Source organism: Abrus precatorius, unplaced genomic scaffold, assembly GCF_003935025.1.
Source record: "Abrus precatorius isolate BTA unplaced genomic scaffold, Abrus_2018 Scaffold9, whole genome shotgun sequence".
Lineage (NCBI taxonomy): Eukaryota > Viridiplantae > Streptophyta > Magnoliopsida > Fabales > Fabaceae > Abrus > Abrus precatorius.
The window spans coordinates 8,302,014-8,319,611 of record NW_020874439.1 but is presented as its reverse complement, the minus strand read 5'-3'; the positions used below and the strand labels follow the sequence as shown (position 1 = coordinate 8,319,611).

Genomic DNA, 17,598 nt, shown 5'->3' with positions numbered 1-17,598 from the left:
TTTATATAAAAATATAAAATAATTATATTTAGATTTCAGGTTTACGAAAAGAAGAAAAAAGAGATTAATAAAGTTTAAAGCTTTGTTTAGAAGTCAATTAATTATAAAAAAAAATACAGGATTTTTTTAATCTAAAATAATTGTTTTTAAAAAGAAAAATTCTTTTAAAAATTGCAAACAAACGTGTTTGGTCTTCAATTGTGTGATTTTGTTGTTCGAGCTTGAGTTTCAAGCTTTGTCTAGTGGTTGGGTTGTAATTTTCCATGATAAAAGTTAATTGAAACAAAAATTAGTAATAGGTGTTTGAGTTTAAGAGAGAATAGAAAAATGAAACCTTGATGCATTTGTCTTATATAGTAGCATTGTTCATTTGATTTGGAAGAAGATGAATGGAAAGAGGAAGAGAAAATTTAAGATGTTGAAAGGGATAAAAAGAAGATGAATGGAAGGAAAAAGAAGAGATTTGAAAAGGATGATGAAAATTTGACATGATAGAAAATTACAAAAATCATTAAAGAAGTTAATGTTTTTAATAGGAAAAAATATTTTAATAAAATAAAAAAATATTTTAATAAAAAAAGACTTATTTAAAATATTTTTACAAATTAAAGAATAAAAATAGACAAAATTAAAATTTACCTTAACATTGGATAATGAAAATATTAATTTTGTCTATATATCAATTAAATTAAAATATTAAAAAATATGAAATTAAAAATAAGATATAATTTATAATCTGTATTTTAAATTATAAATATAATATTATGTTATATAAAAGTATTTATTGATTAAGTCAATATACTACTATCCATGATAAAATTTAAAAGAACGTAGAATACTTTATCAAATTTAAAAGTGTTTGCAAATTGATTCAATTCAATTTTTATTATAAAAGTCATTGAAAACTGTTAATTTGAATATAATATAAAAATCAAATCATAACAAGTCAGATATTTTGTAGGTTACTTTGAATGAATTTTTTTATTTTTTATTAATTTATTTTTAAATTATTTATTATTATATGACTTTAATTTAACTTATTATTTTAAACTAAGTAGTAGTCCAAAAAAGTGAAATGAGTTTGTTAACAAAAAGAAATAGAAAAAGAAGTGTTGATTAGAAGAAAAATATGATAAATGATAAATTTAGTCATAAAAAAATAGTACTTAAATATAAAACCTTAAATTAATAGAAGTGATCCATTATATATATATATATATATATAAAGTGTTTATATAAATTTATGATAAGATTGAGTTTTTATATAAAAATAAAAAAATAGTATAAATATATTATAACTGTGGTTCGGTTGAGTTTCAATAATGGAAATCGAAAAGCAAAGCAAACCACAGTATCTATTTATTTTTACTTTTATTTATTTTTTTCAATTTCTTTGGATCAATTTAATAATTTGAAAATAGTTTGATTTAATTTTAAATATTCCCAACTAAGTTAAGATAACATAAAGTGTAATTTGTTTTTTGTTTAAGTTTATTTTGATTTTTTTTTTTTTTTGAGATTTTGATTTTCATCTTTTAAAATTTTTTATTATTATTATTAATATTTAATTTTTATAAATGCACTTGAGATTACAATATTTCAAATTTTTATGCCACATATCAATATTTTTCATCATGTTTGTGACAAAAAAAAAGTACTAAATTTTAAAAAATAAATGTTTATAATTAAAATCTGATAGAAATATATAAACTGTAAGCATATATAACTCTCTTTTTTTCTTTTTTTCTTTTTTTAAAAGAATAAGGGCTATGCCCTAAATAATGGAGTAAGTGGATATAGGTTTAATAATTTGACAAAACCAACCTATACTAAATATTAAAAATCATATATCTTCACACTATTAGTTTAGTTTAAAAAGTAACAGATTCATTTATAACTAGTAATATAATGCCTAGTTTGAAACTAAGTTCATAAAACATGAGTTTCTTTATATAAACTAAAGTTTTGAATTTTTTTTAAATTATTTTTTAAAAGCCTTAACAATAACATGTTCTATATAAAATAATCATATACATAAAAATATTAGAGCAACATTTACGATAAAAAATATAATTAAAAATTGTTTAAAGTGGTTTGATCATATATAAAGAAGACATTTTGAAAATACTAATAAAAAAAATAAATGTCATTACTTTTAGTCTTTTTATAGATAATAAAGAGTAAATGAAGGTAAAAAAAAATTAAAAAAAGTTATTAAGATAATTTTTTTTATTAGTAATATTTTTAAAATTTTAATTTTCAATCAAGTTTAATGATATCATATGATTCATGTAATCTACCTTATCTAATAAGATAAAACTTTATTATTATTATTATTTTATTTATTTTTTATTTTTCTCATTTTTTTATTTTAATTTTGTCTTTGTTTAGCCAATTATGGTGGGTTCTTTTGCCAAAAATTTTCCTAACTATTACTAAAATATTAAAAGAGATATAGTATTAAATCTAAATAAAAAATAAACTAAAACTTTAAATAAACATGAGATAAAAAAAATTTAAGTTTTTGTTTTGATGCCTGCGCGTTTAAAGGGGTGGGGTATAAAATGCTAGTAGTGTAATATCAATGGTGTAATTAATTTATAATTTATTTTTATTATAATTTACTTTTTATTGTAAAGAAGTCTTTTAATATTTTTCTTTTTACAGAAAAGTCCTTTAGTATCATTTAATAATAAATATATATATATATATATTTAAAGATTAAGGAGTAAATATATTTTTTTAATTTTTTAAAATATAATATTAAATTTATACATTTAAGGAAAATAGTATATGCCTCTTCAATAATATGTGTACCGTATATTCAATCAAAAAATTATTTATGATACTTGTAAGTGCTGAAGCGTGAAATTTGGTTCAACCCAATTTTATACAACGATATTTATTTTATTATTTTTAATATAAAATAACAGTAAAAAACAAAATAAATATCTTTTATAAATTTAATGATTAATAATAATTTTTAAAATATCAAAACCTAAAATATATATGACCATATAATTTGAAATGCTAACTTCACGGTTTACTTGCAACGAAAGAAATGTTAACTTGCAAATAAAGTGTTTTAAACTTAGCATAGAAGACTTACCCTTCTTTATTCCATATAAAAGGCACAGGGTTTTTAAATCTATAATCTATTATATACGTGATCTTATTTTGATCCACTAGATCTATTCTTTAGAATTAATTTTCATATTTTTCGAATTTATTTTCTTATTTAATTAGATTTAATGTCTTATCATGTATTATTGATGAGCTTCATAGTTCATATTTGCTAATTACTAATGAGAAATGCTATTTGTTCAAATTTTGTTACAGCATAGAAAAGTAAGAAGAGAAAAAATTGATAAAATAAGAGATGTAACATAGAGAAATAAAAAATTATAAAAAAATTATAGAATATATTTATATTATTGAATCAATTAATCGTCTATTTAAAAAAATTATTTCATGATTTTTTTTTCATATTTCCTAAGTCATTTTCTAATTTAATTATAGTAAAGTCTATATTAGTGGGCCTGGCTTATGTTAATAATTATATATTGTATAACAGTACTAAATCTAATGTTTGAACAACTTTGCCTCTATAATGAATAGATTTAATTGCTACTCTGATTTAACATAACTTAATGTCTACATCTATTTTACTGTTGACGTAAAACAGAGTTAATTAAACGTGATGTGTAATGCAAGTTAAAAAGACAAAATAATCTAACTTTTTAAACTTTCACTCAAATACATAATTCCTTAGCGATGTTATTATAATTTTTGTCACTACCCTGAATTGAAATTGATAATTTTAGTAAAATTAAAGTTGGATAATTTTAGCTGCTTAGTTGTATTATAAAGTACTTAGGCTTAGTTTGTTTTCTATTATTGAATAGAGTTTTTTATTTTAAAAAAATAAAAAACAGAAAAACTTGTTTATTAATATAAATTTTTAAAATTATTTTTTTATTTTAAAACTGAAAAGCAGAATCACTATTTAGATGTTTTTATTTTTATTTTTCTGTTTTTCTTTTTAAAACCAACAAAAGTTTAACTAAATACAGTTTTAGAAACTAAATTATCTAACAAATTTTATTTTATTTTATTCCTAAAAATAGTTTTATAAAAGTTTTTTAAAATATAATTTTCAAAAATTAAAAATCAAAACTAAATCAAACAAACCCTTAATTTTTTGTTTTCTAAACTATTAATAATTTTTAGGGGATGTAATTTTGTACTCATACCATGAATAAACACAAGTTTGAAACAGGAAACTTTACTTAAAGATAATAAAGTATGTTACTCAAATCAACTTATTTTAGTAAATAAAAAAGTAAAAAAAAAAAGTTGTTTATGAATTGAAATAAAAAAATAAAATAAAAAACTCCACTTATTTTAGTAAACAAAAAAGAATGATAATTTATATTCAAAATAAATATTATAAAAACCTAAATTAATCTAAAAAGTTAATTTTTAATAATAATATTATTTAATAAAAATATTTTTATTTTATATTTTTCAGGAAGGGGAGGAGTTCTCCCCCATTCAAACAAAGTCTAATAACATGTAACTAAAAAGAAGTCTATATTTTTTATAAAGAAAAAAAAAAGACAAACTACTAAATGATATAAAATTAGAAGTTTAAAAATTACACTTAACATGATTATTTAAAGAACAAAATAGATCATCAGATTAAAAATATCAAATAAGGTAATTTCTCAACTACTAAATTAATGTCGTGAATAATATAACATAAAAATACATGAAAGAAATTTTATAAAAAATGATGAATATTCTATAAAAATAAAATATACTTTAACAGAAACTAATCTTAATTTTTTTATGATAAAGTTTACTCCACTTTTAAGTAAATTTTAAAATTATCTTAAGATAACTTCTCAATTTAACTAAGTAAAGACCTCCAAAAGATTGATTTCAATTAAACACATAAATTAGACTCATTATCTAAAAAAAAAAAAAATCTTGTTAACCATTTATTTATTTAAATGAGTAAAAAAGAAAATAAGAAATTTAGTACAATGTATTAAAAATTTATTTATAATAATTACAATTTTTAATTTAATAAATTTTTTTTTTTACTATAATATATTTTTCTTATTTCAAATTTTAATTTTTTTAAATTACAAATTTTTAAAAAAGTAACTCACCTCCCCACACGACCTTTTTCTTTATTCGGAAGTTTTTATTTATTTATTTACTGTGTACTTCGTATGAGAAATATTTTCTCTCTCCATTTTTCAATGCAATCCAAATAACAAAAAAACTAAGACTATGTATAATTTTTATTTTTTGTAAGTAAGATAATAAAAATAAAATAAAATAATATGACAATTACATTTTTTTTTCTCTCATTTTCTTTCTCTTTAATTATTTCAATATAAACAAATCATAAATAAGAAATCAAAGAGAAAGTTGCATAAATTTGTTTTTTTAAAGTCTACAGTAAATTTAAGAAATAAGATACTTAATTTGGTATAGAGTTTAATTCTGGATAATGTTAAAAACACTGGTTCATATTTTTTAAATATATATATTAAAAGGCATATTTTTATTGATTAAATTTTAAACTAATATTTTTAAAACATTTGTTAATCTAACTATAAAAAAAAATAGAACTAAAATAAATAGAAACCAGATTAAGGGCATTTGATATATTTTAAAAAATTAACCCCCAACATCTAATTTACCATTAATCAGAACAAATTTACCATTAAAAAAAAATAACTAGAGTTATTAAAAGGTATGATAAGTTACAATTTGACCTTTTTTTTAAGATAGCCCAAATTTTAGCGTAAACAGGGCGTAATGTTTTGTATTTTATATACATTAACATTATACTTTATTTTTACTTTTTAATTTCTTAATAAAACTTGAAATAAATATTCTCCTTAAAAAGAATTCCCAAACACATTATAATCAAAATTCTTAAAAAAGGGTATTATTTACAGTTTACTTTATCTATTTTTACCCTCTTTTCTAATGAACTTTACAATTTTAACACTCTTTAAAAGCGTCATAACTTGAGCATCCAAATCATCTTCCATTATTAGCCATCCAAAACGCAATCATCTGCTAGTTTTGGTGGTCTTAATTCAACTCGATCGTTAATCCAAGGAGAGAGAACCAAAGAAAAAAAATATCAAAAATTCAACAAATCCTTCGTGTCTTAATATAATTGGTTTAAATAATAAAATAAAAAATAAAATAAAAATTGGTAGAAATCAAAGGGGCAATGTTATATAATTGATTCATCACTTTTCATGTTTTGTTTTTTATACCAAATAGCAATTCTCATAAATCAAATATGTAAACCAATAAGAGATTCAAGACAACTAGTTGACTTTCCTTTACAAAAAAAAAAAAAAAAAAAAGCAAAGCACTAACGTATTTTTTATTGTTGTTGAGTTTCCTAAGTGTATTTTTTTAATTAAAAAGTTTTCTTGCTTTAGGCACTATTATAAATGTAAGCACTGTTATAGAGTAAACCTCAAGTGAGTTTTTGAGATTGTATAAATCATTTACTTTAATCTCTAGAATTTTAAAAACAATTTTTAGTCCCTAACTTTGTGAAAAGATATTCATTGTACTCTATTTACACTTTATTTTATCTGTTGTTTTGTAATACGGAATATGGTTTTATTAAGCCAAAAACTGATAAAAGAATTTTTAAAATCTAAAGGATTAAAATACATTACCCATGCAATCTCAAGGTTTATTCAAAGATTACACTCTCCCGCTAAAATCAGTTCCCATTAGTAAAATTAGGGTATCTCTGATACCATGCTTGAGAGTTCCTCCAATAGCTCTGGCAAATCATTCAAACCCTCCTCAAATAAAGCCCTCAATTTTTCTGCAAGACCCCTTGCCAAAGGTTCAGTAACAGCCACTGATCAGAGAATAACAAATTTATTATCTCCAGTACCAGAGGAACTATAAGCTCCAAATACACCTTAATGGCCTCAGAAGTTTGTGGAATCACTGTAGTAATTTGCTTCACATAAGCTATGAAGCAACTCCACTTCACATGTAGTGCTCAGGAATATTTATGCTTATTCTCTCTAATGCTGTGCAGTTTACACCTTAATGAGTTTTGAGTCATGAAAAATAATAAATTAAGCCTTCCAGTTTATCTTAATCAAATTATTCATAGAAAAGTTTATAAACAGGTGTAAACAAAGTGACATCTTTGTAGTAATTAAAAACCATATCAGCATCATCTCTTGTTTTCTGGCATGTACAATTCTAAATTTGTTAAACTCTCGAGCTTCACCAACTCATCAGTGGAGGCAGATGTTATTATAGGTATGCATATATAAACCATCTAGACGTGAAGATGCTTAAATTTTGCAATAATAGCATCACAAGCAAACTTGAGGGCATGGCATTCAAGTAGTTTATGCAATTTCATCCTACCTTGAAGCATGTTGAATCTTTATAGTTTAGACTAATTTCAAATCTATGCAAATGGGGAATTACACATTCTTTCCCTAGTGACATCACAATCTTCCTGTAAAAAGCTGGAAAGTATCTCAAAAAGACATATAGATCCATATAGAGTGAATAACTTTGTACTGTTTAAAATCTCTATCAACTTTTAAGTCCGCGCACTAGAACTTTACATTATATATAGAGTAAATGTGAACTATACAATATAAACATAACCCAACACTCAAGCTAAAACCAAACTCACTATATATACAAGGAGAATTCGCTTGCCAAATTCGGAATTTATTTGGCAACCTCTGCCTTTATGCTACTTAATTATCCTTGAGCTTATATACATTGTCAATGTAATCTTCTGTCTCCCACAGGAAAGATCCAAAAGCAACAGCTTCCAAGACTAGCCTCTTCAGGCTAGAAAATGAAGTTAAAATAACATCATCATTCTCGACTGAACCAGATTCCTCATTGCTAAAAAGGGCACAACTATAACTCCCCACCAAATTCACAGCCTCCTTAGATCTCAATCTGGCACATCTCTGCAATGATCCAGGGTGAAAGCTCATAACATAACATTTTAAGTCCTCAATTTCCTCTTCCTGCCTAATTAACCCTTGTCCTATAGTTTGCATGTTACTCAAGTGGCCAAAGATGGCATCTTTGAATCCATAAGAACACATAAGGGAAGTCCTATGACCAAGGTGAAGATCATGGTTAGCCAAAGATAGATTTCGTTCCAGGTGGTATCTTAACGAAACAGACTTCAAAAAGTAACCATATAATATGGAGGCAACATAAACTCGGGCAAGTAAGAATTGCCTAACTTGGGTTGTTGCCCAACTCTCACTTACACTAGATTTTGCTCTCAGGCCAGTTACAGTAGTTATGTGTTCCCTTATCATATCCAAAACTTCCAAGCTGTGTATAGACTCTAGTTCCCAGTCCTTAGAGGGTAATATTTCTAGCCTGCCATTATAAAGACAACTAGAAAGCTTTGGAACCAAAGGGACCCTGATCTCAGAAAACTTGTAAAAAATCATCAAATACATAACATCTTCTACAGCAATTTGACATTGATTCTCTTTTACTTGTGCAATCCTCCTGGCAGTCAGAAAAGGTTCAAGTTAACATCTTTTCAATGAATATCTACAATCGTATCATGCAACTACTGAGGAATTTAAGATGAAGGTTTAACTGATCTTTTATTTTATTCCAGGGTATGGCTTTGGTGCCAGGTAATACCCCAATTCATTTAATCATGCAGAAACTGCTTAAGATCTGAAAAGTTATTTTACTTCAATTAAAACAGTGTAAAAGAAATAACAGTACAGTTCATGTCAAAGTGGGCAAATCAAATACCTATAATCAAAAGGTAGCAAAAATTAAATCATCTCAAACCTAATAAAAGCTTGTATATTTTGTGTGAATTTCGCCAAAAATATACCATAGTTATGCTATCCTCTCAGTAAGAAGTAGGAACTTCTACAGTCAGTAGATCAGGAGAGAAAAGATGAAATGCTAATTACTCATGCATAAAGTTTGAAGCTATGATGCAGAGAAGGAGATCTAAAATCACCCACTTAAAATCAAGTAACCATTTTCTCAACTTCCAAAGCTTCACACAAAACAAGAATAACGTCACTAAAATTTTGGAATAAATAATTTTCAACCAAATGTTACAGACTGCAGAAAAGTAAATCAAGACCACAGAAAGTTTGGTTTAGCTTTAGATCAGGAATGCTGACCAAGATATCAATACCATGCAACTTGAGGTATGATACAATCCCTAATGTCACCTCCAAAACATTACTAACTTGTATCTTATAGAACTTACGTCCATGCAACTATTGAACTTACATTCCATAGGCTTTAGTCCTTCTCTTGATTCATCAACTATGATTGTATCATTTTAAAAAAAATGCATTGAGGCACAAGCTCTTGGATTTTCCATTTAAGAATGTTCAATACCAAGGCAATAACGTATGGACCTAAAGTCAGGGGTTGGTGCAAACCTATTCTCACAGATCAATAATTAGATAGAATGTTTCTTGAAGGAGAAGGACTAATTCATTATCCTTACAAGTTACAAGAATTGAATCAGATTCTTGTTGAATTATTTGCTGTACCTTCCTCATCATAAATAAGCCATATATATAGTATCTCTGATGCAATAAAACTGGAGAATATTATTATACATATCTCTGAATTGGAAAGGAGTTAAGACACCTATAAATCATTTTAACAGTGTCGGAAGATAATAAGAACCTTGAGAGAACCAACCACAAAAGCTAGCCATTGTACTTGAGTCCAAGGCCTTGTAAACCCCACATTAGAATCTCATATTTCCAATGTGGAACTCAAGTCCCATACCTTGGGATTGGATCCTAACATTCTACCATGCTCTGCAACCCTGACGTCCACACAGGCAGGTCGTGCACTAACCTCTTGATTAGTCCTAGGCAAACACTACCATTTCAGCATCACCACCCACACCGCTCGTTTTGCAATTGAGAAACATGGTAGAAGGCTTTGATGCCAATAGATAAGAACCTTGGGTGAATTATACTACAAAAGTTAGCTGTTGTAATTGGAGAGGCTAAAGCCTTAAAAAACCCCACGTTAAAATTTCATACTTTTAATGTGAGACTCAAGTCCCATATCTTGCAATTGGATCTTAACAGAAGATTTCAAGAGTATTTTTCCTAGAATCTCCAATGTTACCTTGCAAAAGAAAGGAAAATAAATGAGATAGGCCACTCTATAAACCCCATCTAGAGACCATACCATGCCAAACTTGGGTTGCTTGAAATGACATATCCAGTTTCCTGTCATCTGCCTCAACCCTGGACCCATATGCTGTTCACCACTTTATGATAAATAATTCTTATGGAAAGAGTAGGATCATCAAAAGCAGTGAATTCGGTCTGAATTTTCAGAGAAACATAGAGTCCGGATCCAGATTAGACCCATCCCATCGATCAAATCTTGAAAGGATTAATATAAATGACTTGTGCCAAGTTCACTGGCCTAGCATTCCTTGGCGAGTGTTCTGTAATGTGATAGCTTAGAACAGTATGAATAGGAAATGTATTTTGAAGCCTCTTACTTTTCCATAGAACATTTTATACGGGTTCTTGATGACTACTAACTGTGTCCTTTTATCTTGGGCAGGGGACAAATGTTCTGCTATGAAGGTCAAAACATGTAAGCCAAAATTGTAACAAACTGCAGTTAATGCAATGGTGTATATGATTGGAGATTCAAAGTGAAATGCTTGCATCTCAAGAGCATCACTTCACTTGGCCCATGAAATTTAACAAGGTAAAAGAGACCATTTGATTAACCAGATTTCTAAAGATTTCATTTTTGACTGAGCTCAATGGCATTGTGTGATCCATGTAGCCAACCTCACCTAGTGTGATAAGGCTTGGTTGTTGTTGTTGTACTCATATTTAGAGTTTTCTTTGGTGTACTGCTCATGAATATTTCTAGAGAATTGCAATCTCAAATAAGTTGTATTCTTGATTCTTTGTTTTCTCACTGTTTTATCCTATTCCTCTGTTGTGGAAGTTATCTTACCTTCCCTTCAGTTATAATCCCTCTCTTAAACTCCATTAAAGTTTCTTTCCCTATCAAAAGCAAAACAAAGATAACCACATCCACAAAACAACCAAATCAAGCTCATTAAGGACCACAACATGGGTTGTTCTCCTTTCTCATATTAACTATATTCGTGCTCATTAGAAAATTGAGCTCAACTTTCTTCTTCCTCTAAATAAAATATCAGCAATTTTACAAACAAACAAAAAAAAAAGCTTAATTCTACCCCAAACAAATAAAAAAACATATAACATGTTCAACACACTTCTACATCTACTAACAAAACCCAGCTGAAAAAGATACAAAGTTTATAACCTCACATCTTGGATCACTAAATTTCCTCATTGAAGTTACATATTTCATTAAGATACAGAGTAAATCGCAAGTAAAACACATTACAACATGCATACATATCCAGTTAGATTCATTTCAAGTTACAAAGTTCCCATAAAACATAACAATAACAAAAGCCTTACCACGAGGTTGATTACATGGATCACACCACACCCTTTTACTCGGTCAAAAACCAAATTCTGATAAATATTATTCACGATGAGATCCTTTTAATAATTTCCAAAAAGAAAAACTACTAAAGAAAACAAGAGGGTCATGAAAATTTAGGCACGAACCTGTGAAGTAATGCCTCATCGGAGGCAGAACCAAGCAACATGCGAGCATGTGCTGCATCACGATCCTCAGCCAAGAGCTTGAGCTCTTCCCCAACAGCAACATGGAACAACTGAGGGTGGTTCTGTAACACACCACTGAGGAACTTACCCACCAAAGAGCGTGTCTCCAAAGGCGAGTTCAAACTGCTAAACTCACAGTGGCTAGCTCCAGCACTCGCCCTCACACTCACCCTCTGGATGGGTCTTTTGAACAATCTCAAGTGGGGTTTATGCGATGATGACGATATTGAAGGGAGCGTGATGAGTGTGTGGGGAAACTGAAGGTGGCGGAAGAGACAGTTTTCCATCAACAACAACAAAGGTCTTTTGGTGTGAGATGTCTTGTGTTGTGTTAAACAACTAACTAAAAAAGTGGGTTTGTTTTGGTTCTGTATAGAATCGTTGTTCTTCAGAAGTGAAGTGGTGAAACTAAAAATCTGAAATATCTTATGATTTGGTTTTGTGGAATAACGGATAGGGTTGTGAGACTTTTGAGGTAAAGGAAGGGTCAGAGTTTTAGTTTCTGTGTGCGGTGATAAGTGATAAGTGCGTTTTCTAGTGGGTGGGACAGTTGTTATCTGTGGTCCCATACACACCACTGATAATTGCTTCTAAAATACTACTACTTATCGCTTCCATCAAAGCATTTGAGTTTATAAAACATTTAATTTTTAATGTTTTCCTTTTCCAATAAATGTTGTCTGAGTCTTGTTTTTTTTTTCTTTTTAAATAACTTCCCATTCAGTTTGGTGTAGGAAAACATTAAGGTGAAGATTTTTTTATGTCATACGTTATATGAATTTATGAATGTATGTAAAATATAAAAAATATAATGTAAGATTTTACCGTTAATAAACGGATCTTGCAAAACTTGGCTAAGGAATAAAAAAAATAATAATAAAATATTAAAATATTTTAAAACTTGCAGAGAAATTACATTAGTAATATTTTTATGATAAAAGATATTCTATTTTTAAAATTTTAAAATTAGTTTAATGAATAAAATAGAAATAAATTATATTTTAGTCTTTAAACAATATCCTTTTTTTTAATTTAGTTCTTATAAGTAAAAAAATATGTATATATGAAAATTTATTTTAAATTTTGTCCCTACCAATACAATATGTTATAATAACGTTAATTTCTATTTTATGTAGTAAATAATTATCTAACGTGATAGGTTTAAGTTGTCTTTTAATTTATATACAAGATTCATTTTTTATATTTAGTCTCTATAAGTAAAAAATAAATTATATATAAATTTTTATGTAAAAAATTATTTTCAATTTCATCCTTGTCATTACAATAATATTTTTATAGTAGTGTTAAGTGATATTTTCTCATCATCTTCAAATGAGTATTTTGAATTCTTTAAAGAAATTTCATATTATACTTTATACTATATAAGCTAATGTTTCTTTGCTTTTAACTTGTGTAAGAACTATTCTTAGAAAACTTTATGTCTTGATTTGTCTACACGAGCATCACTTTTAATATTTTAATCTCAAATATTACTACTTATATGTTTTACTATTTTATAAAATCTTCATCCTTTATCCAATCTTGTTTTTTTAAGATAGTTAATTCGTGGTGATAGAAATAAATAAAAATCATAATGATAGTGATGATTAAATATTGATTCTGATTTTCTTACAAATATATCAAGAATATAATGGAAGAAATTTCTTAACTTTAAGCATGAGTAAGGGGGACATGATCGAGTTTTGAGATATTGGGATAAAAATGATTAAAGAAGGGATAATGATGATGATGAGATATGATGGAGCATCCAAGTAGTGATATTAGAGATAAAAATGCTTAAGGTAATGCTTATGTAAAATGAATCAAGACATAAGTTGAATGTGAAAAAGTATGAAGCATAATGTGAGGCTTATTTGAAGAATTTAAAATACTCCTCAGGAGACCATGAGTAAATATCACTTGACACTTATATGAAACTGTCACCATAATGATATGGACAAAATTAAAAATAAATTTTTATATAGGAACTAATATACAATTTTTTTTTCATATTGGAGTTAAATTACAAAAAAAAAAAATGTCTTGTATAGAAAAGACAATTTAAACCTACATTAGATAGTTGTTTGCCACATAGAAGAAAGCTTTTGTAGTTATAATGTACTGTAATGATAAGGATAAACATGAAAATAAATTTTCATACAAATTGATTTATAATTTTTTTTTTTTACTTATAAGGACTAAATTAAAAAAAAAAAAGGAGTCTTCTCTAAGTAAGGATGAAACTAAGTCCATCAAAGACCTACAATCTAACCTAACTTAACCTATTTAATTAATAGACTTAATTTAGACTTTTAAAAGGCTTAATTAATTGAATAAGGTAAACTTAAATTTTAGAAAAAACTTATTAAGTTTGATAGAACAGTCTATTTAAGATTCATAAAATTTATAATAATATATTAAATAATTTTATATAAAAATTATAATATAATATTATATTAAATAAATTAAATTTTAAAATGAATAAAATTTTGAATTAAAAATCCTAATCCTTTTTAAAAGTGCTCATATTACATATCCTCAAAGAGAGAATGTTGCTTGCTAGAATCTTTTGCGTTACTGTTATTTGATCTATCTAATATGCATATTCCTAATCTGCAGTTGTATTTATTGTATGTTTAGTAATTTACTTACTTACATCAAATATATAGTTTAAAAGTAATAAATTGAAATATATAATTTTATTACAAATATTTAAAGTGTTGAACTAATTTTTTATTTTATTTAAATATAAGTTTTATATCTTTCATAGAGCTATACATATTTATATGATTTGATAGCCTAAATAAAGAGACTTAATAACCTATTTAAGATCTTAATATGAAGTAAACCATTAAAAATACTAATAGGTCAAATCAAACTTAAAAAAAAAAAAGACTGAACTTAATAAAAAATCTATAACATATAATAGATTAGACTCAACCTTTAAAATTATTAAATAAGTCATGCATACTTATGCAAAGCCTATTCTAGTCTAACTTATTTTCATCCACATGTACATGAACTAAAAGATCACCTATCCTAATAAAATATAATGATAATATATGAATATTTTATTATATTTAGTATTTATTAAAGAAATTTAAATATTTATTAAAATAAATAAATAAAATAAAAACTTTATTTAATTAGATAATTGATTAAAGGAAAAAAGATTTTGATTTAATTTAAAATTTTAATATGATATATCACACAAAATTAGACGAGGTTTGTTTGTTTTAAAATGATTATTGCAGTAAGTTGTATATTTAAGGTGTTTTAAGAAAATTACAATTACCATTTCTTAATATACTTATTCTAAAAAAAATAAGTGTGTTTATTAATAACTCTAAGTGATAATATATATCAACTTATTTTTAGTTGACATATGTTAACAAGTTAACAATGATTTTTAGTGATTTTAAAAAATTAAAATTAAAATTTGTTGATATACTTATTTTATATATTGAATAAGATTAAATTAAATAAATTTTTAAAAATTAAATAATGAAAATTCTAATTAAAATTAAATAAAAACTTAATATATAAAAAATTACATAATATAATAAAATTATTTAATTATTAAAAATATTCTTATTTAAGATAACTTCCAAAAATTATTTCATTTAGAAGTTTAATATACAAAGATAGATCATAATTAAGAAATAGTATAAACCAAAATTCAATGTTACTTGTATAAATATAGTGTTGGTTTTGTTTAAGTTTGGTAAAATTTATTTTAAATTATTATATAATTAAGATAATTGAATAAAATTATTGAATAAATAATATTTGTGTACAATTACTATAAAAGTTTTTTTCCTTTCCATTTTTTTTTAAATTTTTTAAAGGAAACTAAAATTAAGTAATGATGTATTTTAGTTTATTCTCCTCTCCTCTTCACCTTTTCACTAAAATTTTTAATCAAATATAAAATAATTAAAAAAATTATTTTCACCTTTTTACTCTTTTCTTTTCAACTAAACATTGTAATTATGGTAAGTGAAATTGATTGTGAATGTTAAAAACATTTAACCTAAGAAGTGGAAGGAGTTAAAGCAATAGGGCATGAAAGATTCACAATATTTGTTTATTTTGTAAGTTTGTTTTACATGTTATTGAAACATGTTGAAGTGTTTTTATTTTCATCCTAAAATTAAGAGTACATAAAGTTCATTAAAAAATAAATCTATTTATATTATATTATCAAATATATCTTATGTCAATATCTACAATACTATCATTTTAAACTAATGTTTTTATATGAAGTTTAAAAGTTATATATTCACTTAATTGATTAAGAGGGAAAAGAAGAATGTGTGTTTAAACATAGGTTAAAAATAGAAAGAATTTTTAAATCCAAAAATCAACTGTGTTTATGGGTTTTAGAATTTGAATATCTTAAACTTGATCAAGAAGATAAATAGGTATGAAGGGAGATTCTTCAGAATATTATGAGCGTTATTGTAGCAAGAGACGAGCGTTCAAAATCACTATAACGAGAATGTCAAAAGTTGAGGAGTATTTAAAGGTTTTTCAAGTTGAGAAACTTGGATTATAATCCAAGTTACGACCCTCTCCACTCTCTTTGACTTCTCTCCTCATTTCCTCAGAAAATTCTTGAAAAAATCTCAACCTTTCTCCGATCAAAGCTCAGGAGTTTACTTTCCTTACTCTTTGGTAAGTTTTTGAAGTTTGGTTCTCCATTCCTGTGGTTATTTTCTTGTTTTCCTCCTCTAATTAGGATCTCTTGTGATAGTTAGGAAAAACTCAACATTTTAAGCAAGATCTCTTACAAACCCCTCACTAAACTTCCATTTCAAGGTAAGAAGAACTCTATCTTGTTACTAAGAAAGTGGTATGTTTGTGTTTATAAAAATGCTATGATGAAATACATGATTTTGAGTATATGATGGATGATAACATGTTTTTGTTATGTTTGAAGTATGTTTGTGGCGTTGAATGATGTGTATGACCCTTGTTTTGAGTGTATATGCATATATGTTGTGGATTGAGTGTGAGGGTGACCAACCCTCGGCAATGAATGATTAATATATAACGTAGTAATGAAATTGAATAAAATAGAGAGATGAAAGGATGAATAATATGTTAGTAGAAAGATGATAAGTTTGGGGCATAATAATGAGTAGAGTAAATCCATCATGAGAAATATAGAGATGATATGAAAAATATGAAAGTGAAATGAGATGAGGAAGGAATATGATAAGGATAAGTATGAATAGTTTAGAGGTACACTGGAGGTGTGGAAGATGGAGGCGATCGAGAAATCTTAGAAAAATAAAAGTGGTAGATGCTCTTCTTGAATTGTGCATAACAAATAAAAGTAAGAGTACCACAGGTCTCACACTTGTTTCCTAACTTAAACTCCTGATCATATTTTTGTTAAAAGGGGTCGAGTCGGCACACATTTTATCCTTGTAGCTGCAGCTATCTAACAACTATTTGTGCTAAGGAAGACCTCAAGGGATCTAAGTGCTACTAAAGAGAGAATGTAATAAGTTGAATAACTAATAAGTATTACTTTTGTATGAGCATAATCTTGTGACATGATGTTTTGTAGTACTTGCCTTGTTTGTATGGTTGAATTGGTTGTGCATGTATGTTTGGTAATGAGAATAGAGACTCATCCTTACAAATATTTTCAGGAAACCAGGATGACGAAACCTCGGGAAAGGATTAGGCTGATAGGTAGTTTTGTAACTAATAGGCTTAATCATGTATTTAATGAATACCAGAGAATATGCTTCTTTAGAATTGTTGTACATGTTGATGAGGTACTTAGGAATACTATTACGATGGAAATAGAACTATATTATAGTAT

The 17,598-nt window shown here is 26.2% G+C and overlaps 1 protein-coding gene across 1 annotated transcript; it reads right to left on the bottom strand.

Annotated features, from left to right (window-relative positions):
* Positions 1–6,706: 6,706 nt before the first annotated feature.
* On the bottom strand, positions 6,707–12,257 carry LOC113849548 (UV-B-induced protein At3g17800, chloroplastic-like). The gene is made up of 2 exons (XM_027479534.1): positions 11,700–12,257; positions 6,707–8,571 (listed from the first exon to the last, which is right to left on the bottom strand). Exons 1-2 carry the CDS (start codon positions 12,044–12,046, stop codon positions 7,788–7,790), a joined length of 1,131 nt encoding a protein of 376 aa, XP_027335335.1. The 5' UTR covers positions 12,047–12,257; the 3' UTR covers positions 6,707–7,787.
* Between the last annotated feature and the right edge of the window lie 5,341 nt (positions 12,258–17,598).